Here is a 26,988-nt window from a genome sequence, read left to right on the forward strand (position 1 = left end):
GAATACCATCTGGTCGTGGTGATTTATTACTGTTTAATTTATCAATTTGTTCCCAAACCTCCTCTAGCGATACCTCATTCTGGGACAGATTTGTCACCTAAAAAGAATGGCTCAGGTTTGGGAATTTCTCTCACATCTTCAGCCGTGAAGACTGACGCAAAGAATTCATTTAATTTCTCCGCAATAGAGCTATCTTCCTTGAGTGCTCCTTTATCTTCTTGATCGTCCAGGGACCATGCTGGCTGGACAACCCAAATTGCTGAAAAATAGAAAGAAACAAATTGAAGGTTCCTATCCAAGATAAATAGTTGGTGTCACCACAAGGATTCAAAGATGGCCGGCCCAGGACCTCAGTCTTCTCTCTCCCAGGTGTTTTCAGCTTTGAGAAAGCAATCTGCTGAAGAAGACAGGCAATTTTATCCTATTTCTGCTGGGTCATCCAACTTGATTCCACTTCTTGGAGGTGACAAGTCAGATGGTGACCTATACTTCTTCTGAAGATTCAAAAGGTCCAACCAAAATGAAAGTTGTCCTCTCGCACCATCCAATCAGGGAGCGAGACATCAATTTTTCAGTTCTTATAAGTTATGTTTGCTCAAGTTCCAGGTTCTCTGTCAACACTCCACTATCTGCTGAAATGTCCAGTTTAAAGTTCATATAATTTATATAAAATTCCTCCACATTCTTTGCTATTTTTTAAACTTGTTTTGACAATTCATTATACAATGCAAAGTGTCTTCAAGAACTATTATTCTCCAGCAGGCCAGAACAGCTGAAGCAGTTTCCCTTGTTTTAATAGCAATGGTGGGACTTTGGTATGTATGGCTTGTAGGGTTGCCAATTTTGGTTGGCCGTATTCCTGGAGGTTTCCATCACGTGACATAATCTTTAATTGAAGGTTAATTTTTAAATCCTGGAGACTCCAGGACCTGGAGGGTTAGCAATCCTGACTTGGCTGAGCTTGTGCATTATTAACCAAAAATTACACTTCTAACTGTTCTACTCTGTGGTCAAGCATCCTTATAAACACATATTTGGTTTCATTTCCTTTTATTTAGTACCTTGTTCAGCAGCACAGGTGTATTTCACTAGCTCGATAACATAAGCATGCTTGATTGCAAACATTAGCCTCACTTTTTCACTTTATCATTTAAGCTAAAAGAAATGAATATGAACGCAACCCCTTTTTTAGCTAACATAAGGAAAAGCCTGTCACTAAAGTCTATATATTTTGCCCAAAGCTTTATCACTTAGAATTTACTTCCTTTTTATACACATTTTAATTATAATATTAGATTCCATCAAGTTCCCTGTTTTACTACTGTATCTGGCACATCATGTAACATCAATGTTTGATATTATTAGGACTTTTAATTCCTTTACTTTTTCACATACAGGAAAAAAAGGAGAAGTCTCTTTAGCTACACGAGTGATACATTATTGCGAAAGGCTGAAGCAACTATGAGCTTCCTATTGAAGAAATCTAGCTGTTAGACCTTGGGTATTCATTCTTTTAGCCCTCCGTTCTATTTTTTCTATAAGGTCTTGGTGTCTGGGCAATTCTTAAATAGTAATAACTCATAATTTTAGAGCCTCAGTTACGGCATAATATAGCACTGGCACTGGCACTTTGAGAATTTTAGTGCACTAAATTCAGAAAGACCAACATTTAAAAAGAGAGCCTCTGATATATCACTGTTTTCTACCTCCATGCAAGCTCTCCATCTAGAAGGGATGAGCACGGAATTCAATGAGAACTACAGGTACACAGCACTTATCAGGATCAGGCCCTTGCAGTAGCTGCTAATATGCATCTTCCTTCTCTCTCCTCCTACCTATTGTCTCTAAATCATGCCTGGATGCCTGTAGTGAGAGGGAGGAGATCAGCAGGCTTGCTCTGTGTTTGCATACAGGGATCAGTCACAGGGGCAGTCCCATTAAGAAAGAATGTGCTGACAAGTCATGCCAATATAGAAAGGAAGGATGGGCACACAGCCCAGAACAGATGTGCCCTCCCAAAGGAAGATAGCGCATGTGCAATTCCTTCTATATTGCAGAAAATCTGGAGAGGGATTATGGCTCCTGAATACTTCCTGGGTCTCCCTGTGAGGCAATACTCCACCACCCCCTTCACCCCATGTGGGACTGTGTTTAAATCACACCATGTGGCCTGATATTATTATTTTCCAGCTAATTTTATTGGGGTTATTTATTAGCTAGGAGCCTGATTTGCTCCCACTGAGGTCAACCACTAAACTCCCGTTCACCCAGGACTGGGCCTGTAGCCCTTTCAGCTGACCTCAAAATATCAGCCCACCTATAAACTAAGATGACCCTCAAGTATCCAGTGTATAGCAGAGACACTACTCTTCTCCTTTCCCTTCCTAGCCAGTGAAAACAGGTTCCAGGGAATTTGCACTGGAAAGAATCCAACAAACACTGAAAACAAGCAGAACATTTTTCCAACCTGCAAAGAAGCTTGGTGTCACCTGAGAACCAGGCAGGAATCCAGATCAGTTCTTTGGCTTGGGCCTGATCCTGTGAGTGGTTGCTTGAGCATTTCTGGTTGGGTACAACTCACCTTCCATTCCCACCAAAGCACTTCTCAGGATCGGGCCCATTAACAGAGTCACTTTACCCCCTCCCTAAACAATCACAGGACACTTGTCCCCTCCCCCCAGGGTTGCATGCTGTTACTATCCTTAATGAAGTGTGTGTACTCTGTAATTTTGAGCACAGTGTGTTATTTCTGTGCTGATCTCTCTCATCTCTCACTTTCACTCCCATTGCTTTCGTATTCCTTTCGCTGGGTGGAAAAGCTTTTAAGCTGATCCAGCCCTCCAGCTTCATTTATCCTGGTCCCACCCCCTGGGACTTTCCTAACTTCCTTCTGTAAAGGGAGGAAAAAACAGACACAAGCATAGTCCGTGCACCTCTACAAGCTCAGCAAAAGTGGTGTTCTCTATCTCCCTGCACTGGGTTTCTACTGTAGGCGGTGCATTCCTTGGGAGGGAGGGTGCATGTGTGTGTGGGGGGGGAAGCCATCCCACACTCAAGTGAGCTCTTATTTAATGGGGGTCTCCATCCAGGACAGCAAGCAGAAGAGTTTTTCCTCTTTCCAGATTCCATTCAGAGAAAGAAATGCACAAGCCAGTCACAGGCATGCAACACACTGCTGAAATATCCCTGGAGGAAGCAGTTCCTATGACCAATCAAGACTCCGGGATGGGTGTCAGGGAGGATCTGAAGAAAATACGCTGCGCTGTGGTTTTTTGCTTGCTGTCTGTTCTAGTCCTTGCATTGCCTACAGCCTATCTCCTGGTTGGAAATCTCAGAGCCCATAAACCTGGCCCAGCTCAGGTAAGGAAATGCCATTTCTCAGTGAGCTTAAGGAAAGATTGAGAAAAAAGAGGAGAGTTTCTTTAAATATTTGGGTTTGGAGAAAAAGTTTGTGGCTTCTTGTTTTATGGATCTGCTATTTAAAGGAAGAACGTTAAACACACTTTCTGTTTCTTTCGTTCTTTCATGCACATGGTGAGGAAAGAAGAAATCAGTTTTTTAATAGGCAGATTTTCTTCCATTTTATTTCTTTGATCTTAATAGAGTCAGAGGACCAGGAACAATATTAAGTCCTAACTGACAGACTGAAGAGAACTCTATGGTCCAGGTCAGCAGCTGGTGTAAATTGCTGGTTGTGCCATTGAATTCAGCTGGGGATCTGGCCAACCACCTCCTTTTCCTGCTTCAAGCTGAGAGCTCTCTCCTCTCCCAGCACAGGGTGAAAGGATATGATTTCAGCAGCCACCTGCTAACTGGCATTAGTGTATATACACCTCTATGTGTGGGTTGCGTTTGTGTCAAATACACAAATTTATGGGTATATCAGATAGGTCAAAGCTATCCATTTTGGCTCCAGAGTCACACGTGGATTCAAATTTCCTTGAGATTTGGGATGTTTACATATGGGTTTCCAGTTTGGGCTAATTATTAAGAATGACCGTAAGCCCAGCATTCAAATCCTCATCTGAACTCCAATCAAAAGATTCCCAAAATTCAGGGGCATTGGATTCAGGGTGCAGTTTCAGGTCCATCTTTACTAAACAGCTGGACATCTATCTCCACATTCATACATTTGTAGGTATGTGTCTTTAAACCCCGGGCTACTGGCATACAGTGCAGCTTGTGCCTAACTTTAAGCAGGTGCATATTCTCACTGATGTCAGGGAGGTCAATGGTATTATCTATGTGCTTAAAAGTAAGCATATGTGTGAATGTTTGCAAGAACCAGATCTTAAGAAATATCAGCTTTATGCCTGAAATTCACTATTTGCTAATTTGTATGAACCAAACTGCAATGGAATGAATACTGTAAGCAACAGCAACCGAGAGGCAGTAATAGGCTCAATTCAAACCTTATGTCTAGTTTGGCAAATGTATCGCCAGTAGGTTTTTACACTCTTTGACATGCATAGTTGTATGTACAAACACACATTGAAATCTGAGCAAGGGGCTCACTTCCAATACTTACAGTTCTTGGTCAAAGACTTTACAATCTCTCCAGGGTGTCAAATATAACATTCATCCTAGACCCGCTTTAGTCACTAAGCTATGTTTGCTGGTTGCTTAGATGAATGCTTATGGAAGATTTCATATTTCTATCCACACGTGTGAGTGCATGTTTGTATTCAGAGACTGCTTAAAAACACACAGCTCTTAATTCAGAAGTTCTCTTCCCAGCTTTCACATTGACTCACAATGTGGCCACGTGACTTTGGCAAGGCACTTAACCCCTTAGTGCCTCTCTCCGTCTTCTATAGAGGTTTCTATAGTGCCCACTACTGTAATACTTTAGCACGACACCTTGCACTAAATTCTGAATGGGTGGGCTCCTGGCATCTGTGCAGAGTTTACTGCAGGGTAAGGGTTTAGTACCTATGCTATCAGCCTGTCAGAGCAGGGACTGTGTCCTTCCCTCTGTCTGTACAGCACCTAGCACAATGGGATCCAGACCCTGGCCGGGACCTCTACACATGCTACCACAATTGAAATAATAATCTGTCCAATGGGATTAATACTTACTTGGCTCACAGGTGTGTTGTAAGGGTTAATGAAGTAATGCTGCTGAATGCTGAGATCTTCAGATGGAAAATGCTTTGTAAGCATTAAGGATTGTAAACAATATTATGATATTTATACATAGACGTAAGGAAATTAGTGCATATCTCTGATATTACACTGACAACTGGCTGTTAGGATTGAATGAGGTACAGTACGTGAAAATCCCAGGAGGCAAAAATAAAATCATCGTAGATGGAAACTTGCCATCTGTCTCTCTGCCAAGTGGAGTGGGTGGAATATAATATTGCTAAATGATTTACTGCACTCAGTAAACCTTCCACTCGCTCCATTGATAACAGAGTCAGTCAGCAGTGACTAGGAACTGTGAAATAGTTATGGGGGTGTTTGATTGTCCTTCGTAACTTTCTTCTTATGCCTCTGAAAGTCAGCGCTCTGACCTGAACTAGGGCTCGCACTACGGGCCCTGCTCTATAGCCATTATGCAGAGGAGTAACTCCATTCATTCCAGTGGGAATACTATCAGGAAGGTGGGCTCTCAGTTAAAGTCTTTTCTTTTCTAAACATTTGCCACCTTCCCCCGCCCCCCCAAAAAATCCCTTTTGATCTAATTCATTCATAGAATCATAGAAGATTAGGGTTGGAAGGGACCTCAGGAGGTCATCTAGTCCAACCCCCTGCTCAAAGCAGGACCAACCCCAACTAAATCATCCCAGCCAGGGCTTTCTCAAACCGCTGCTTAAAAACCTCTAAAGATGGAGATTCCGCCACCGCCCTAGGTAACCCATTCCAGTGCTTCACCATCCTCCTAGTGAAAACCTTTTTCTTAATATCCAACCTAGACCTCCCCCACTGCAACTTAAAACCATTGCTCCTTGTTCTGTCATCTACTACCATTGAGAACAGCCTATCTCCATCCTCCCTGGAACCCCCTTTCAGGTAGTTAAAGGTTGCTATCAAATCCCCCCTCATTCTTCTCTTTTGCAGACTAAACAAGCCTAGTTCCCTCAGCTCTCCTCATAAGTCTTGTGCTCCAGCCCACTAATCATTTTTGTTGCCCTTCGCTGGACTCTCTCCAACTTCTCCACATCCTTTTTGTAGTGGAGGGCCCAAAACTAGACACAATACTCCACATGCAGCCTCACCAATGCTGAATAGAGGGGAATAACCACTTCCCGCGATCTGCTGGCAATGCTCCTACTAATGCAGCTCAATATGCTATTAGCCTTCTTGGCAACCAGGGCACACTGCTGACTCATATCCAGCTTCTTATCCACTGTAACTCACAGGTCCTTTTTTGCAGAACTGCTGCCTAGCCAGTCAGTAGCTGTGCATGGGATTCTTCCATCTTAAGTGCAGGACTCTGCATTTGTCCTTGTTGAACCTCATCAGATTTCTTTTGGCCCAATCCTCCAATTTATCTAGTCACTCTGTATCCTATCCCCACTTTCCAGAGTATCTACCACTCCCCCTAGCTTAGTGTCATCTGCAAACTTGCTGAGGGTGTAATCTACCCTATCCTCCAGATCATTAATGAAGATGTTGAATAAAACCGGCCCCAGGACCGACCCCTGGGGCACTCCGCTTGTTACTGGCTGCCAGCTAGACATTGAGCCATTGATCACTACCCGTTGAGCCCAATGATCTAGCCAGTTCTCTATCCATTTTATAGTCCATTCATTCAATCCATACGTCTTTAAGTTGCTGATAAGAATACTGTGGGAGACTGTATCAAAAGCTTTGCTAAAGTCAAGGTATATCACATCCACGGCTTATCTCCAGTATCATACTAGAGCTCAGAGTAATCATAGAGCTCTCTTACATACAGTGCAACTCCTCCACCCTTTCTCCCCTGCCTGTCCTTCCTGAACAGTTTATACCCCTCCATGACAGTGCTCCAGTTGTGTGAGTTACCCCACCAAGTCTCGGTTATTCCAATCATATCACAGTTCCATGACTGTGCCAGGACTTCCAATTCCTCCTGCGTGTTTCCCAGGCTTCTTGCGTTTGTGTACAGGCACTTGAGATAACTGGCCGACTGCCCGACTTTCTCAGTGCAATTCAGGAGGCCTCCCCTGTTGCACCCTCCTCCTTCTGTTTCCTCCTGGTGTTCCACTTCCTCACTTACATCCAGGGTTAGATCCCCATCCCGCATCGAACCTAGTTTAAAGCCCTCCTCAGCCTGTCTACGAAGATTCCTATTGGTCTTTTAATAAATGTGAATTGTACTGATTAAGGACATCTTTTCGTCACACCATCCATCCACCATCATAATTAGCAGTCTCAGCAGAGAAGAAAAGGACTGAGGGGTAGATGGTGGTTTGACCTCATTCCTCACACAGGGGAGTGAGACCCCTGCCTACCCCCTTTAGATGTAGCTTTTCCCGGCTAGAGCAGGGCTGGCACACGTGATTGGGACAACACAGGCAAACCGGAAATTCTCCTTTCCTTGTTGTATTACACCTGGTCTGTGTATAACGCCGGGGTTCACACTCCAGAGCTGCTCACCTGGGCAGTTTCCACCCTCACCAAACTCCCCTTTTCAAAATAACAGATACTTCTTTAATTCTGAAGCAGCTGTACTGATTTGCCTTAGCGCTGTGACGGCTTCAACAGCACATTTGTTTCCGCACCTAAATTCCGGTTACTCAACTTAATTTAGAATATAACTTTTAGCACGTAGCTCCTGCCAGAGATCCGGCCGTTGGGGTGACACAGCTGATAGGAATGTGCCAGTCCCTGCCTTATCAGTCTGCTCAGTTAATCATCTGTTAACAGACAGCAACAGTTGTAATTGTTGCCCTGGGCACTTGACTCCCATTGAGGGTAGTGGGATTAGTGGGGTGGGTCAAAGACATCCTGAAGCTGGTGGGATCAAGTTTAGAGGGAAGTTCATCCCCATGGAGAAGTCTAGCACAAGGGTCTGCAGACCACTTTGAACTTACATTGCAACTGTGGGAGCGGGCTGCAGCAATGCAGAGGAACCCCCATAGCCCCCGATTGTGGAATGGATCTCTCCATGCCAGATCTGCGCCTGCCAGCATGGAAGCCATCGATGAGGGTCAGAAGAGGAGCTGACAGGAACCACGTTTATATGCAAAGGCAAAGACCTCAACATAACTGCTCAAGTGTCTGAGGAAGACCAAAGCAGCTACCCTAGTACATGGGTGGAGGAACAGCTGTGGGTGGGCTGAGAAGCCCACATTCTGGCTCCAGAGGTGTGGTATTCACCTCCCAAACTCTATCTGCATTACCACCACTGCCTGACTGGATAGTAATGACTCGGGATTTTATGCAGATATTGTGCATTTCCCTTAGGGCCTGATCCAACCCCCATGAAAGTCAATGAGTCTTTATTGGCTTTCCTGGGAGTTGGATAAGGCACTTAAAACATAGGTCAGGTTTCGGCGATATTCCAGACCTGGAAATTACACTGAATCAATTTGGTTCCTATATCATTTCAGGAAGAGAAGGTGGATGTGGCATTTCTGGAACAAACAGAAATATCCAAAACACGAGACCTAATAGTAATGGGGGACTTTAACTCCACAGACAACTTTTGGAAAAGTTATATGGCAAAACACAAACTCTCCAATAAGTTCTTGGAAAGTATTGGGGACAATTTTTGCTCCACAAAGTGGAGAAAGGGACCAATATGATTCCATCAGAAGCTCTCTAATGACCCCAAAATCAAAAAGGAATCCTACAAAAAGTGGAAACATGAACGAATTGCTAAGGAATATAAAAGAAGAGCCCAAACACATAGGAATAAAATCAGGAAGGCAAAGGCACAAAATGCGTTACAACTAGAAAGGGCATAAAAGGCAGTAAGAGGAAGTTCTTTAAGTATATTAGAAGCAAGGAAAGTGTAGGTCTTTTATTTAGAGGAGAAAGAGAGCTAATAACTGATGACATCAAGAAATCTGCCTATTTTGCTACAGTCTTCACTGAAAAGTTTAATGGTATCTAGATACTCAGCAGAATTAATATTACCAACAAGAGTGAAGGAATGCAAACCAAAATAGGGAAAGAACGGGTTAAAGAAAATTCAGGTAAGTTAGATGTATTCAAGTTGGCAGGGCATGATGAAATCCATCTTAGGACACTTAAGGAACTAGCTGAAGCAATTTCAGAACCGTTTAACAATTACCTTCAAGAACTCCTGGAAAATGGGTGAGGTCCCAGAAGACTGGAGAAGGGCAAATATAGCACTTATCTTTAAAAGGGAAACCAAGAGGACCAGGGGAATTATAGGCCAGACAGCCTAAGTAGTCAGTATCTGAAAAAATACTTGAACAAATTATTAAACAATCAGTTTGTAGGCACCTGGAGGATAATAGGGTTATAAGGAATAGCCAGCATGGATTTGTCAAGAACAAATCATGCCAAACAAAACCTAAGATCCTTCTTTGACAGGGTTACTGGCCTAGTGGAGAAGAGGGAAACAGTAGGTGTGATATATCTAGATTAGTAAGGCTTTTGAGACAGTCCTTCATGATATTCTAGGGGAAAATGGTCTAGATGAAATTACTATAAGGTGGGTGCACTACTGGTTGAAAGACGTACTCAAAGAATAATCATCAATGGTTCGCTGTCCAACTGGAAGGGTGTACCTAGTGGGGTCCCACAGGGGGTCATTCCTGGGTCTGGTGCTATTCAATATTTACAGTAATGACTTGGAAAATGGAGTGGAGAGTACACTTATACAATTTGCAGATGACACCAAGCTGGAAGGAGTTGCAAGCACTTTGAAGAACAGGATTAGAAATTGAAACAACCTGGACAAATTGGAGAATTGGTATGAAGTCAACAAGATGAAATTCAATTCAATTGACAAGGGCAAACTACCATACTTAGGAAGGAAAAATAAAATTCATAGCAGGAAAATGGAGAATACCTGGCTAGGGAGTAGTATTGCTGAAAAGGAACTATGGGTTATAGTGGATCACAAACGGAATATAAGTCAACAATGTGATTCAGTTGCAAAAAAAGGCCAATATCATTGTGGTGTTTATTAACAAGAGTGTTGTATGTAAGAGACAGGAGGTAATTGTCCTGCTCTACTCAGCACTGATGAGGCCTCAGCTGGTACACTGTGTCCAGTTCTGGGTCCCACACTTCAGGAAAGACGTGGACAAACTGCAGAGTCCAGAGGAGAGCAACAGAAATTATAAAAGGTTTAGAAAACTAGACCTTTGAGGAAAGGATAAAAACCACATATTTAGTCTTGAGAAGAGAAGGCTCAGGAGGGACTTGATAACAGCCTTTAGATATGTTAAGGGCTGTTATAAAGAGGACTGTGATCAATTGTTCTCCACGTCCACTGAAGGTAGAACAAGAAGTAATGGGCTTACCCTTCAGCAAGGGAGATTTAGGTTAGATTTTAGGCAAAACTTTCTAAATATAAGGATAGTTAAACTCTGGAAAAGGCTTTCAAGGGAGATTGTGGAATCCCCATCATTGGAGGTCTTTAAAAAACAGGTTAGACAAACACCTTCCAGGGACGGCCTAGAAGGATATGTGATCTTGTCTCAGCACAGGGGGCTGGACTTGATGGTTTCCTGAGGTCCCTTCCAGCCCTACATACCTATGATTACACATATGCACACACACTGAATCTGGCCCCCTAAGAAGGCTTTCTCTCTTCTTGGGTAAAGAACAAGGCAGACAGATGTGACCTGAATAGTGTTGCCTATTAATCTTTAGAACCACACAGTTCCAAACTATGTTGCTGCATTCAGCTTCGTAATGTGGACACCCCCATTCAAAAGGCACAAGAAGGCAAAATGTGTGGGAGGGGGATCTTTAGCTGTTTTCTTTTGGTGCCATATTAAATGTTCATAAGTGGGACTTCTGGCCGCTCTTGGAATTGAAAGCCTGTGGCACCTTTTTGCATACCGCAGATTTCACGGGTAGTAAAGCTGCCATTTCAGGATATCCTTGTCTTCAAACTCTGGGGTGCTTCAAACTCAGAAGCGATCAAGGTTGGCGTAACTCTGTTCCCATTGTAATCAATGGGGGAGTTTTCCACATACTTTAGTGTTAGCACGGTTAAGGGTGATGTCAAGAACGTTTGAAAAATATCAACCTAATCAAGAATGGGGAATAAGAAAACTCTCCAGTATATTTTTAAAGGGACTAATTTTTAAAAGCATTTTATTATAGGGTCTATAAATGGCACCTCCTTACTGTATGATAACATGGACTGAAAAATGCTATTTAAATAAAAGTTAATGGATCTTTACTATGCAGCATATGCATATTATACACATGCACAAACTATTAACAATAACTAGCACTTTTTGTCATATGATTTCAAAGCAAGTCAGTATCATTATTATTCCTATTTCACAGAGAGGGAAACTGAGGCAGAAATAAGGGCAGTGACATGCCCAAGGTCACCCAGCAGGCCACTGCCAGAGCCAGGAATAGAATTTAGGTTTCCTGAGTCCCAAATGAATGTTCTGTCCACTAGACTCCACTGTTTCTCTTCTCCTTATTCACAACTCCATGGGTCCAATTTACAAAGTTCAGAACTAAATTTTTCCAGGCTTGGGGGCACTGCATTGGAGGTCCCATTTAGGAACTTTCTGATAGTAAGTTGCAAACTGGGACTGGGTGAAAAATTTCTATCAAAACTTTTTTATTTCATTTGGAAAATTGGGTTTTCAACAAAATAAATGTTTTCATTGAAGTATGTTTTCTTAAAAAAAAACATTGGTTTTTTTCCTTCCCGAGAAAAACTAAAACTTTTGGCCTGAAATAGAAATTGTTTTGATTTTAAGCCAAACATATTTTGGCTGTCAGCAAATTTTTTGTTTTCTCAGTTTTTGTCCAAAATACATTTTACGTTTTTGACAAAAAGTCAAAACTTTCCATGGAAACTATCAGCTCTAATTAAACCTTTACGTTTCCAATTAAGTAAGGTTCTGCAGCAAACTATGTAAGCAGGGAACTAACTTTAAGCATGTAGTCCCACTGAAGTCAATAAATAGAGCTGTCCACGTGCGTAAAGTTAGGTATCTGCTGAAGTCTCTTGCTGAATTGGGGCCTCACACAGCTTTGTTATAACATGTGTAACTACGCTGAAAATTCAGTGATTACAACTGTAGTTAATGTCCCATGAGGGAGGACTGTCCCCAAGGGAATTCCCACACTATGGCCTTGTAAAGTCCCTCCAGGAAAATGACACATTCACGATGCTGTACACTGCATCAGAAATTACGATTGTATTCAAACATCCCAGCAATCTGGCAAACCCTTGCAGAAGGGCATTTAATATTTAGTACTGAGCAGCTGCCTGATCTCAAACACTTCTACGTCCATATGACTAACAGTTTTCTTCCTGTTTCCTTCCTATCCTGAAGACTGTGCATCTTCCAGGGGGGTCTTTTAGATCATGCTGTTCTGCTGAGGAGACATGGTGGAGGAAGAGGTGTAGCTGGGGAAGGGATGGAATTTTCTGTTGCAATTTTTTAATTTTCTCCAGATTTTTTTAAAAGTAATTTAAATATTGGGAAATCACCATTTTATAAGTGGCATAACTGTCTCCTATATACTATAGGCTATGCTCTCCCCTCAGCACTGGGCATCAGTTTTAAAATCTCAAGCCTCGGTGTAGCAGGTTCAAATCCTGGTTACGGTGGTCACAGTTCAGGGCAACTGTACCTGTATTTCCCCTCAGTGGTCCAGCAAGTGCACCCACTCTCAGGCTTCCAGCTCCTCAGCTGCTGTCTTTTGTTTGGCAGTCATGTCACTCCTTGCTGAGCCGGGTATTTCCTAGTTGCACAATTCCCTGCCCTCACTCTGTTATTCTCAGCAGAGACAGGCTGCCCTAGCACACGTGCTTCCTTTCTCTTCAGGGACCGATAGAGTGATTGTCAACAGTTATAAGTTGCCATACCGTTCTTTTTAATACGAACCTATTTTATTCTTAAGGTAAAAAGCACTATAGAGAAAACATTAAAAACAATAACAAAAAAACAAACAAACCCTGCACCAATGCTAATAAGCTTAGTGGACATCACCCCAACTCCAATACGGTCTCTGGCAGGAGCAGTCCTTTAACAGCCCACCCAATGGATTTCCTCTGTGCTCTTAAATTCATTATGGCCTCAGCTCAGAACTAGCACACTCATAACATGTTCAGTCAAGCCAGTTTAGGAGTCTTTGATCTGGAAGTTTCCTAGAGCAGGAAATAAATATACAGTAGCTTTCCCTCCCCAAGCTATAGCTTCAAAAGGATGGATTAGAGGTGGGTCATTTACATTCCAGGTACTGCCTAGGGAGTCCAACTCACAGGGGTTGATCCAAAAAGCCCTTTGAAGTTCCTAATATCTTCCAGACATTGCATTAGTCAGTCTCCTAGAGAACGTAATAAATACAATTCCACAATAACACAGACACAATTGCATTTTTAAGACAATGGACCCCAAAACTATTAAAACTAATTCAATAAGGTTTAACTTAATTCAGTAAAGTTCATTCAGGATATTGTCAGTCTGCCGCAAAGGTAACAGCCCTTTGTTCTCCTCTTGCCCATAGAATCATAAAGTGTAAGACTGGGAGGGACCTCGAGAGGTCTTCTAGTCCAGTTCCCTGCACTCAAGGCAGGACTAAGTATTATCTAGACCATGTTGACATGCACTGTGTGTCCTCTTCCCCCATAAACGGTTAATGTTGTGTGTGCATGAAATAATCCAAGCTGGATAATATATGTATAATCACATTAAATATCATCACTGTTATTCTATTAGTAATTGTCATTGGCCAAATCTTCAGCTGGAGTTAATCAGCAGAGCGCCATTGAAACCGATGTATGGGTTGCCAACCTTGCATTTGAGTTTTTACTGACATGAAGATATGAAGTTGATTTTTTTTTTTACTGACACTAAAAATACCATAAACAATATGTCTCAAAAGTGTGTACTCACTCGTGATATTCTGTACACAGGAATTAGGAATTACGCAGTTGTTTTACCTGCAGTGAATTGAACAATCGGGTTCTTTGGGCGTATGCAATAACAGAAAACAGGAAATTGATAAAATCATGGTCAGTGTAGTTTTATGATACAAGAAGTGATTCTGAACGATGACAATGCCAAAATACAAGATGTTTTATTTCTACCCAATTTCACAGACAATTTCATTTATTTACAGGTTTATGGACAGTGTTAAAATTGTACGTTTTTTTACTGGACTGTCCATACATTTACTGACAGTTGGCAACCCTGTTTATGCACACACACAAACTATAGGCCAGATCCTCAATCAGCCTAGCTCCGTCGGCTTTGAAACTATGCTGATCTAAAATCACCTGGGAATCTGGCCAAAAAGAAGCAAAGAATGCATGCGCTCTGTGGGTCTGAATCAGAAAAGTAGCACCACTGGCAGGCATCTGACTGGGCAAGTGGCATCCTCCCTCCCTTCCTGTTGCTTTGCATAAATGTCTTTTGTGTTTGGCAGTGACCCAATCAACGTTATGTTGCAATATTTACAGGCGGTCACAGTTACTCTGGATCTCACGTATAGATAATGACTTAGGAAACGATTTGAAAAAACAAAGCTGACCTTTCCTCTGTCAAGCGTTTGTTTACTTGCGAGATTAGTTCTCTGCCAGTTAGAGTTCTGGGATCTGTTCCATTACTGATTTATCTTTCATAAAAACTCTCTGCGCAAAGCCTTAGAGTGCCAAAGGATGAAATTACAGATTCCCATAATAAAGAGGAGAGGCGAGATAAATTACAAGGTACAGAAGTAAGGGAGATATAATGGGCCAGATCCTCACTCGCTGTATATCAATGTACCCCCATTCAGGGGAGGTCTGACACCAGCTGAGGTCAGGCCCACTGGGCTTTCAGAGAAGAAAGAGTCAGGGGCAGTTCCTGGCTCCCAGCTCTCACCTGTGTGCATTGTTTCAACTCTGCATGATTTGCTCCCCTCCCTGAGGTGAAGGGGATATCCAATGATGGGCTGGGGACAGGAGGGAGTGGAGCTGGACTGAGCGGTGACTCACAGGCCCTGGCTGGCAGAACTGTCCCCAGTTGAATGCTCTGGGTGGCGTAGGCCGTTCTGCGTTATTCCATGGACCATTTCAGCCTCTGGTTGAGCTGGGAGTCAGGGAAGCACGAATGTGTTTTGAAGCCACCATTCTCCCACCCGGTCCTGTGCTGAGCACAGATCAGCCAGTCCTGGGAATCTAGCCGTCTGCGAGGCAGAGGGATATTGGAAGGCAGTTTCAAACCAGCAGGAGCGGCAGGGGAGAAGGTCCTTGCACCACCAACGAAAGCTGCTGTTCTTCAGCATGCAAGGTTCAGTTCAGATGTAAACAAGTGCTGCTGCTGCCTCTTCTGTCTCCTGATGCAATTGTCAGGGGCTTTGATACAATCTTTGGATGCAAATGTTACATATACAGGAGGGCCTCGGCTCTCCATGATCTGTCTTATCTCATTCAACTGAATGCTAACCGCTTGTGAATCTATTCACAGGTTGCAGATGAAAGCACATCTAGATTCCTAAAGCAACAGACATCGTCTATTAGTAAGTTTGCCAGTCCTTTCCTTCTGCGATAAAAGCTTCTGTTCACTCTGGTGTCTAATGAGGGTGGTGCCTGCTCTCACAAATTCCTCAAACAGCTAAATGCATTGCAACAATGTAGGAGCAATAGTGAAATGCAGAGCTGTTGTAGCTGGGTCAGTCCCAGGATACTCGAAACAGGACGGGTGAGGTAATACTTCAAAAGCTTGTCTCTCACCAACAGAAGTTGGTTCAATGAAAGATATTGCTTCACCACCTTCTCTCTCTTCTATACTGAAATGCACTTTCCCAGTGCTATAAAGCAGCGACACCTCCCTTCTCCATTAACAACTAAGGATTCCAAGGGATTCCGATGCTCATGTGTAATGACGACCTTGAAACTTCTCTCCTCCCCACCCCGGAACGGGGAACAATATAAATACACTACACAGGGGTGTGGGAGGGTGTTTAGAGAGATATGACCCATAAACAGAAACTTCTGAGCACATTCAATGCTCCTGGGAACAGATTTGGAGAAAAGCCACACAAAAAGCACAGGAGGGTGGGGCAAAAGTAGCTTTCTGCCAGCTTTCTGCTGGCCTGATTGGCTGCCTATGAGTTATAGAATCATAGACTCATAGGGCTGGAAGGGACCTCGAGCGGTCATCTAGTCCAGTCCTCTGCACTCATGGCAGGACTAAGTAACATCTAGACCATCCCTGACAGGGGTTTGTCTAACCTGCTCTTAAAAATCTCCAATGATGGAGATTCCACAACCTCCTTAAGCAATTTATTCCAGTCATTAACCACCCCGACAGTTAGGAAGTTTTTCCTAATGTCCAACCTAAACCTCCCTTGCTGCAGTTTAAGCCCATTGCTTCTTGTCCTGTCCTCAGAGGTTGAGAACAACAATTTTTCTCCCTCCTCCTTGTAACAACCTTTTATGCACTTGAAAGCTGTTATCCTGTCCCCTCTCAGTCTTCTCTTCTCCAGGCTAAACAAACCCACTTCTTTCAGTCTTGCCTCATAGGTCATGTGTTTTAGACCTTTAATCATTTTTGTTGCTCTTCTCTGGACTTTCTCTGATATGTCCATATCTTTCCTGAAATGCGGTAGCCCGGAATGGTTTGTAGCGCCAAGAGCAGTGCGTCTGGGTAACCCTTTTCCCCCCACTATTTCTGCTTGCCAGCATTTGAATCGTGTCCCTTTGTTAAATAAACTTACTCTTGCTCTGTCGCTAAGCCAAGCTACGCGCTGTGTGTTAAGCGGGGTCGCTGGTAAGCTGGGACCAGGCGGGTACTGTTCCTTTGGAACAGAGAGTCTGGGAATGTCAGCGGCTCAGGGCTGGGCACTCCAGCATGCAGGGAGGTGCTTGGAAGTTGAAGGGTGCCTCTTGTTAACCTGTAAAGAGAGAAGTGGGCCTGCAGAGGCCTGCAAGGAGTTGCCAGAGACTAGAGGTGCTGGGGAACTGACCCACAGACAAGCCTTCCTCACGCTCAGGGCAAAGGGGTAGTGAGGCGCCTTACACTGTGGAGTACCCTCGAGAAGTATCACAACACGCCCCTTCCTGACCCAGCTGTACCCCAGCATGTCTTCTAGAATTGGGCTTTGAAGTGAACATCTCTCAGGCCTATGCTGCTTCTGCACAGGAGGACTTTTCCCCCAGCCCATCACAGCTCCTTTATGGGCCCTGTACACCATACAAAATAGTGTATAGGAGCCACAGTGGGGCCAGAACAGGTTCCTCGAGAGGAAAAGGGATTGCTTAGTGTGGTGCAAAAGGGTGTAACCAGAAGCCAAAGGAGATTAAAGTACAAGGAAGCAAATTCAGGCTGAATGTCAGGAGACACTTCCTGACACTGAGATCGGTTATGCGATAGATCAGTCTCATCCGGGAAGGGGTAGAAGCCCTATCACTTGTGCTACTGGAAAATCAGATCTCCCAAAAGAACCGTCTGAAGGAGGAGGGGCAGATGGCCTAACAATGATGGGCCAGTTTGTTGCCCTACTAAAGGGGTTTCATATTGCTCTACAGTGCAACCCAGCCTGAAAGTCATCATGCCTGGCAAGCTGAGAGCTGCGCAAGGGAATTATCTGGCAGCTTCTATGCTAACTCCATATCGCCTGCCAGTATAGGGGGACATATCTGGGGACACTTCTCCACCTCCCTCCCTTCTCCTCCAGTGATGCCTAGATGCTGGGGTGGGCAACCAGGTACAAATCAGCCCTGTTGCTACTCTACGCCACAGAAGGGAATAGCCCAGCAGCCACAAGGAACCAGAATTGGGGGCAGGGGTGTAAATGTGGCTTAAAGCCACCTTTGCCAACCCCCTCCTGAGCACAGCTCAGATGCATCCCGGGATCTGGGACTGTCTTTTCCATCTCTTCTCCTCTGTGATGCTATGGGCTAAATCCTCCCGTGGTGAACACCCATCAAAGTCCCTGGAAGTCTGGACAGGGTAAGAGCTGACGGTCTGGGCCCACAGTGAAGGTTTGAGTAAATATAAAACATAAATGACGAGCAAGGCTCCTGGTAGATAAGGATCTATATCTGAATCCACTTCCCTGTGCGGTGTCTGCTGTGGCAATTAATGCTACATTTAGCACTCTGTACAGGGAAAAGGTAATTTCATGTGAAAGCAAACTCGTGCTCTGTGGGCCAGATTCACAGGTGCCCCGGGCTCCGTTTTGTGCCCGTGTAGCTGGTACAAAGAAGCTGAAGTCCACCATTCTCCCCACCCCTTTCACCATAGGAGGTTTATAGAGCAGCCCTGCATTGCCTCCTCAGCAATGGTCCCCCAAATCCCTGTACAGGGAGTCTCCGGGAGGATCATGGGCAAGAGCTGGGCTGGAGGAGAGAGGTGTGGACCGGAGGCAAGGTGAGGAGGGAAGGAAGTAGGAGAGGGTGCGTCTGTGGCAGAGCACAGGCCGGCTTGAGGATGGGGGACAGGAGATAGAAAGATGGCATAAGAGGGGGAGTGGCTGGGTTGGTGCGGTGGGCCCTGAATAAGGGATGTGCTGACTGCCTCCTCTTTGCATTGGCACAGGGATAAACCTGCCCTGTGGCTTTTGGAGAACAATCTTACGATATTAGTACTGAAATCGCAGAAAGATAAAAGATGCCCTGGTGCATGTTGAAATTTAATTAAAAGAGGTGGCTTTTGCTTTGCTTTCCAGTGTGTGTGTGTGGGTGCGGGGGGGTTGGTGAGTTTTTTTGTTTGTCTGTTTTTGGAAAAACTGCTGTGATTGGATTTGGGGGATTTACCAAATTCTCACGAGCATTGCAGTGCAAGTGACAAGCCCTTGTGCTTGGTCAGTGATTCTATCAGCTGCATCCAAAGCTCTATCCCTGCCCTCTGCCACAAAAAAGGGGGGGAGGAAAATTGCCTAGACAAATAACTCGTAAAACAAACCAAGGTGGAAATGAAAAGGGACTGTACAGATTCTCTCTGTGAGGAATCAATCAGATGCCTGCAAATGTTTTTTGTTTTGTTTTTTAATTACAGATTTAATATCCAGTGCAGAAAAGCCAAGAGCACACCTGACAGGTAATTTAACTGTTCAACTGTTTAACACCCCCTAGGGTGTTGTGACTTAAGATTGCACTGCATAGAAGCTCGTCTCGTAAACACACATGCCTAATGGAATCTGACAGTCAGACGTTGCAAGGCAGGAAACGTAGGGGAAAGAAAATCATTGGCTGTTTACACTCTTTGGGCCAGATCTGAAGCAGGTGTCACTTGACTTAGCTTTACTGAGCTATGCTGCTTTACACCAGCCTAGGATTTGGCCCTGTGTTTGTGCAGTGTGTCTGCAAAGCTGGGCACTTGATGAAAAGCGTCTCTTTTGATGTTAAAGGGCTGCTTATGAAATGAACGCTCAGGCTGGTGGCTGTTAGCAACGGCTGGAATTACCTTGGCGCTTAAATCAATGGCTGGTATTTTACTCTTCTGCTGTACTTAATGGGTACTTTAAACATGAAGGACCTGGTTGGAGTCTTACCCTGATTTGAAGCAGGGTAACTCCACAGCCACCAGTCAATGGTGCTAGAGCAGTTTAAGGGACGGGGGAACCAGGCCCTTAATATTCCATAACCATCGAAGTCTTGATTCTCTTGATTTCTGCCCTGTTGATACCAGTGTAACTCCAGACTTCAGTAGAATCACCCCTGATCTGAGCAAGAAGAGAATTAGGCTTTGTTGTGGCTCTCGTGAGTCTGAGCGACGCAGGGGCGGGGGAGGCACCTGCAGGTGTTATGCTTTTCTCCAGGGCAGGAGTGGGTGTGCCAAAAGCAATATGAAAGGCTGAGGGAGCAAACTGAAGGGTGCTTCCGGTTACACCTGCTTAACAGGTGTGCCCAGCCTTGCCCCCAGCACAACTGTCCTGAGCCCGCCTCCAGTCCCATGGACTTCATTGGGTACATCTACACAGCAATCAGAAACCTGTGGCACTGACTCTCACAGCTCTGGGTCAATGGACTCAGGCACACAGGGCTTGGGCTACGGGGTTACAAAGTGCCATGTAGACATTTGGGCTCAAGCTAGAGGCTGGGTTCCAGTGAGGCTGCTTTGAGCAGCTACGGTAGCACAGAGCAGCATTTAAATTTGTCCAAAATACAAGCAGAGGGGGATGTAACACACTCCAGTGTAGGGGCCATGCCCGGGGCGGGAGGAAGCTGCACACAGAGACCACTGTACTCCAGCCTCCCCGGCTCCTGAATTGGCCCGGGAGCAGGGAGCTATTGCAAGCTGCTGCAAATTAGAGCAGGCCTAAGGCTGCTCTAATTTACACCAGGGTTTGAACCCCCCCCCTGGAAGCCCTGGTGAAGTGTGAAGGTAGCATACAGCCATTTGCTTCCTCAAACCTCAGTCTCTGCACCAAACAGAGCTCAGCTGCAGCCAAAATCAGAGCCCTGAGAACCACTTTGTTCCCCTCCATCCACTATTGCAATCCTTGTCTTCCCCCGCACATTTGTGTACTTTGCTTTCTTCTGGAGAAAAGTTACACTGACTAAAACTCACAATCCATTTTTGCAGAGGTCACTGCAAGCCAGCCTACTGTTACATTGCTCAGGGAATGCACAAGGCATTACGGCCCATTCCCCTCCTGTGGATTATATATATATACCTACCCAATAGCTGTTGCAATGTTCTGGAAGTGAGGTTTCACACCTGATCGGGTAGGTCTACGCAGGCTGGGGCAGCGAGCCTCCCAACCCAGCTCAGACTTGAACTAGCAGGACTCACACTAGCGCTCCACAAAGAGCTGTGTAGACAGCGTGTTGAAGTTGAGACTTGGGCTGGAGCTTGGGTTCTGAAGCCTGTAGCAGATGCCCTGTTAGCCCACCTGCCCATCTGGGCTGGGAGGCTTGCTTCTGTAGGTTGTGTAGCCATACCCACCCTGACCTGTGCTGAGCATCCACTGCTTCCAGTGAAGCCAACAGGAGTTGACCCGGAGCTGTGAGAGTCAGTGCCACAGGTTTCTGATTGCTGTGTCGATGTACCCAATGAAGTCCATGGGGCTGGAGGTGGGCTCAGGACAGTTGGGCTGGGGGCAGTGCTGGACCCGCCCCCAGTATTATAGCGTCTGTGGGACAATGTTTGCAGTTGGAATTGCCACCTTTTTGGATTAGATAAACACCAAGATTCTGATCATTTGTGGTCAGAAGAGATTCCACATCACTTTTTCTCGAGGTCTGTCTGTGCTAAATGCCAGTTAGGGTAATTAAAGTCCAGCAAGACTGAGAGGTCCATGGGATGTGGTGTTTTTCTTGATCACTGCCCTGAACCACTATGTACAGTTGCTGTAATCATTCACACAGCTGCCCCAGAGTTGTGTGCATTTTAGGATGACATGTTGATATAGGCCTGAAAATGGTGTGAAATGGTGCATTTCCTCCGTGGGGGGGAAATTCCTCTACATGCTGGAGTGAATTTCCCCCTCCGATGTGTCAAGGCTATACCCTGAGGAAGGATTGTCTTGCGCGTAAGTACTGGCCTAGGATTCAGGAGAACTGGGTTTTATCCTCAATTTGCCAGAGGCTTACTGCACGACATCAGCCACAATTTTCAAAGGTGACTAATGATGCTGAGTAGCTCAATTCCTGGGTACTCAAACTGAGACACTTCAAAGGGGCCTCAGCGTCCGTTCTCTGAAAATTAGGTGCCTTTACAGAGTCTCAAGTTGGGCACCCAAAATGACTAGTCATGTTAAAAAATCTGGCCATAATTGTCCTATGCCTCAGTTTTCCATATGTAAAATGGGAGTAATAATATTCCCTTTCTCCTACCCTTTGTTCGCCTGGTCTAGCTACACCCTAAGTTCTTTGGGGCAGACACTGTCTCTTACAATGTGTATGAAAACAGCTTAACACAGTGGGGCTCTGGTTTCAGGTGGGGACTCTGTCCACTACAACAGTACAAATCAGAGTGAGCCCTAACAAAGAGAATGTGCTGGCCTGGCTGTTTCCTTTTGAAGGACTGTGTTATGGTCACCACCACATATCTTGCTTGAATGGGTGAATTAACTGATTTCTTTTCTTTCTCCTTTATGTCCTCAGTTAAGAAACAAGATGTTTCACCCCCTCTGGGAGACCAGTTTCCAGTTCTCCAATGGGAACATGAGCACGGCTTAGCATTTACCAAGAACAACATGAATTATACCAACAAGTCACTGGTGATACCAAAGGCAGGGGATTACTATGTCTACTCGCAGGTCACTTTCCGAGGGCCCACGCCAAGTGACAATAACCCAGCTTCCGTAACTCAGATCATCACTAAAGTCACGGATAGTTACCCTGAACCTACCCAGCTACTGACTGCCACCAAGACTCTGGGTGCAATGGGAAGCAACTGGTTCCAACCTGTTTACTTGGGGGCAGTGCTTTTCATGGAAGAGGGGGACAGGCTGATGGTCAATGTTAGTGATATCCAATGGGTGGATTACACAAAAGAACACAAAACATTCTTTGGGGCTTTTTTACTGTAGGCTTCTGACAGCAGTCAATAAGGGGCTGCTCCTTTTTAGGGTCCTGAATCAACTGCACCCCTAAAGTCCCATGGGAGTTTTGACAATGACCTCAGTGAGTGCAGGATCAGGGTGTCCAACAGCCAAGCATTTCATTACCTGTACTCTCATTCACCTGTGTGGCTGTGGGGCCCATCATTTAGTTTATCCTGGGGAGAAGGAAGTTTGAAGCCATACCAAATACATCACACCACACCAAAGCACAGAGAAAATATAAGGATCAGAGCACAGAAAAATACAGTCACATGCTAAAGCTAGGACCTTCTTGAATGCCTACACGTGGGGGATAGACAGTTTATAGGTAAGGGGGCAACCATAACCTTAAAAAAATCAACAAAGCCTATATTCCACCTCCCGTAAGGAACCTCCTTGTCTTAAGCAACCACTTTAAACTGTCCCCGAGGTTCCAATGTAATTTCGTTTGACCTTTCTTCAGATCCCCCTTTAAGGAGGCAATTGATTCTTGGTACTTGCTTAAAAATAGATTTGCTCTGCACTTTGTACTAATGTAGAAATTTAAATCTTCAGGGCACTGTATAATCATTAACTGTTTAATGAGTACCTTACAACTGCCCTGTGACACAGATGAAAATTATTTCTTGCAGTTTGCAAAACAAACAAACAAAAAACCACACTACTTCTTTTTTTTTTTTTTTTGTCTGTCCCAAAATATTTTGCAGGGAATTGTTTGCAATGTTGTTTCTGGGCCAATTTGCTGCCCAGAAATGGCTCTTTTCATAGCATTTCTAATGGGTGGTCCATTTTTACACTGGGATGCTCAAAAATGTTAATGTTTCAGTGTAAAAATACATTTCATTATGAAAAAAAGTCCTAATACTAGAACAGGTTGAAAACTGGGATGGGGGAAAAATCTGGGGTGGAGGGGGAATTGAGAATTTTTAATTGAAATTTTGAGCAAAAATGTCAGCAAAATTTCAAATTTTGAAAACTTTCAGCCTGCTGTACAGCATATCAGTGTTGTCACACAGAATTAGGACCATTGTGAAAATGAGTTATGTTCCCTCAGCAGTGATTTTTTGTTTGTTTTTGTTTTTTGTGTGTAGCTTTTTGAAGAAAGAAACCACAAAATTTCAGAGATTCTCACAAAATTGAAAACAAATTTATTTTTTACTTCCAAGATGGCCATGACTCCCACATGATCACTACTGCAGAGGTTTCTGAAAAGAAAGGCTGCTCTCACTTTTTCTAGGCCCCAGGCTGGCTAGAACTCAGTGGTTCCTCTACAAAGAGAACTGGCTCAATGTCAAGACAACAGGGGAGTAGGAGGTGTAGCCGGGAGCAAAACTTCAGGAACTTTCCACTTCCAGTCTCTTGCTCATTCTTCTAGATCATACCCTCTCTCAGGGAAATTCCCTGGCTTTCCCTGCACCCCATGATAAACAATTAACTGATGATGATTCAAGTCATGTTCTGATAGACTGAAGCTTTATTAGGACTCAAGCTCAGTCACGTAAAGTACCAAAAGAATGTATTTTGCAGCCAGACCGCACTCTCTCTGACTGGAACTTCCTTAACTTTCAACAAGTCTTTCCACATGTGACCACTGAAAGTGAGTCTGCATTATATATGAACTCATAGTACTTTGCTGGATTCCGTATTGCTAAATCTAGCTGAGAAATATTTTCCCTCTAATGCCAGTGCACACATCTCATAAACCAATCATGGGAATCTCACACATCAGACAGGGAATTCTAGTGATCCTGATTAGGTTTAGAAGACAAGTTCAAACTTAAAGTCATTTTTATAGGCGGTGTAGCTACACTGACATGGAAGCCAGGCTGTTCTCTCCATGGCATTCCTCTTTCTAGCAGGAGATAAGTTTTTTGTCACATTAACACATGCAGCCGCTTGATCTGACAAAATTAATAGGCTCTACAGGAGTTCAGTGTAGGGGAGGAAGAGAAAAGAGCAGAGGCAAGTTGAGACAAGAGGGGCAGTCAGGGCAAGAAACACATGGAAGGAGACAAAATTATGAGACAGCACCGTGGTCTGAGCATTGCCTCCATGGCTCTCTGAACAAGCACATTAGTACTGAAAAACTGGCTGTGCTTTTGGTTAATTGCAAGGATTCTCCATCTTTTTCCTTCTGCAAACCACTTTGTAAGAGAAGGACTCTCCCACAGCTCTCTCCTCCTTCCAAACACCCTATCTCCTGGCTTTCCTAATATATATCCTATAAGGCATCTATCATCATGATATTGATGCACCCTAAAACAATTAAGAAGCATCAACCATGCCCCACAAGAGTCTGGATATTGCCATGCTCCCTGTTTCCAAGTGGGTTTTTTTTTCTTTCAAACTTGGTCTCTTTTCTTTTTGCCTCCTGCTTTTCTCCTCCTAGCTGCCTCATTGTGGGTTAGACCCAAGGAAGATACCACTGTTAGGCTAAGAAACTCTCATCACAGGGCACCTATCCAGGCCAGGTAATTTTCAACAGCCTGATATTAGCACTTCTGAGACATGTATTTGGATTATCCATGAAGGAGGGTGAAAGGCAAAATTCAAGCAGTCCCATGACAGTTATAGAAGCCCATGGAGCTCTTTGTTCCTATGATAGGCTGGTGGAACATATTCTTTGATCATGATGCAGTCCCAGTAGATTTCTACACTTGATTTTTTTTATGTATATGTATAATCAAGTCATCATTACTTAATGTCTGGTGCACTAAATCATAGTAAAATGAGTTAGCAGAAAGGAGTGGAACATACAGTACAAGGCATATAAAAAAGGCAGAGTCCTATGGGAGATATTTATATATAGATACATCAATATAGATATAGAAAGACGTATATTCTGTTCATGTTCTAGGAAGTTCTAGAACAATAAAAAGTCTTTCCTCACACGAGAAACACACAATTTCTTTCCACTGAATATTTATTGTATATTTCACAGTCCAAAAAATTACCTGCTGCAGTCCTCCTTGCCCAGTTATCCACATAACAAACCAATGTTTATTTTTCAGATATCTGTGTTTATAGCCCAATTAGTATAGGCTTTCAGACGCAATTCCTCTTCATGCTAACACATTTACATACGTAAGTGATTTTTCTTGCGTCACTTGTTTTAAAGCGGCGCTGGCATATTAACCTGTGCACATAATTTCCAGTGGAAACTTTCTCTGTTATTTGTGCTTCTGTAACAATGATGGTGACCAGTATGTATAAAAAGAAACAGATTCTGATCTCACTTCCACTGGTGTATATCAGGAGTAACTCCACTGAAACCAGTGGAGTAAATCACTGCAAAACCAGTGAAATTGAGAGGATCATCAGACCCAGGCATTTAAGAATGGTTGCAAAAGGCATGTAAATAGTACAATGGGACACAAAGTTTAAAAAGTTGATTGAAACTTTGAGACACTGTCAAGTAGCTTAAGCTGAAACTTTGAAGTTTGTAAAAGTTTTTTTTTTGTTTTTTGTTTTTATACAAAACTCAATATGAGCAATAATGTTCTCATAAAAGATTTTCTGATTCAATGGAAATATTTTTTCTTCTAATTTAAATAATCCCCTTGCAATTTTGGAAACACACACATCAGCATTGTTCTAATGCACCAGCAACAGAGAATGAAACTGACTATGGCCCCCATCCTGCAGGCACTTACCTGCGCTTAACTATAAATGCATGAGTTATCCCACTAAAATTAACGAGGCTACTCACATGCTTAATGCCAAGCACGTGACTAAATATTTGCAGGATTGGGGCTGACAGGCAGAAAATGAAAGAGACTAGACCATTGAGTGAAATGCATACAGGAAACAACAGACACAAATGGTGAAAAAGAAATTATGTTTTTAAAATGATTTAGACCATGATCCTGCAATGCAATTCTCTTAGGCAGTTCCCTGATTGCAATGGGAGTCTGCATTGGTATAAGGAAGTGCCTGCACAGATCAGATGGAAGGATCAAGGCATTAAATCAATTATGTGTTATTAGCAACGGACCATTTTTTTAATGAAATTTGATTTTTCACCTTGACAGTGTCTCCCTCCAACCTACAACATGCTTTGTTTACTTAACATCCTGGCTGGCCCATCATTTCAAAAGAGAACTAAGGAGAAATGTCATTCTTTAAAAGAATCAGACTCTAAATGTCACAAATATTTGCCCGATGTGGGTGTTAGAGACCAGTATAGCATTTTGCTATAGTAATATATTTACATATAAATGACTGTATTGTCTTATACTACAAGCTGTTTCCTTCAAAGTAGATTAGACTTGGCTTATTGTTTCCATAGTTTTATAATAAAATTACAAATAAACTATATGCAACTGTAATTCTGAGCTAATTTACTGTGTGAAAATGCAGCCGCCATTGGCTACTCAGCTATCTGAATTGTTCACTTGT

The 26,988-nt window shown here is 43.7% G+C and overlaps 1 protein-coding gene across 1 annotated transcript; it reads left to right on the forward strand.

Moving 5' to 3' along the window:
- The first annotated feature begins 3,162 nt into the window (after window positions 1-3,162).
- On the forward strand, window positions 3,163-26,988 carry TNFSF15 (TNF superfamily member 15). Its single transcript, XM_067542157.1, has 4 exons — window positions 3,163-3,360; window positions 15,564-15,615; window positions 19,098-19,139; window positions 22,151-26,988. Exons 1-4 carry the CDS (start codon window positions 3,163-3,165, stop codon window positions 22,576-22,578), a joined length of 720 nt encoding a protein of 239 aa, XP_067398258.1. The 3' UTR covers window positions 22,579-26,988.

Source organism: Emydura macquarii, unplaced genomic scaffold (genome assembly GCF_026122565.2).
Source record: "Emydura macquarii macquarii isolate MOO-44397 ecotype Brisbane River unplaced genomic scaffold, CSIRO-AGI_Emac_v2 contig_691, whole genome shotgun sequence".
Classification (NCBI taxonomy): Eukaryota; Metazoa; Chordata; order Testudines; family Chelidae; genus Emydura; species Emydura macquarii.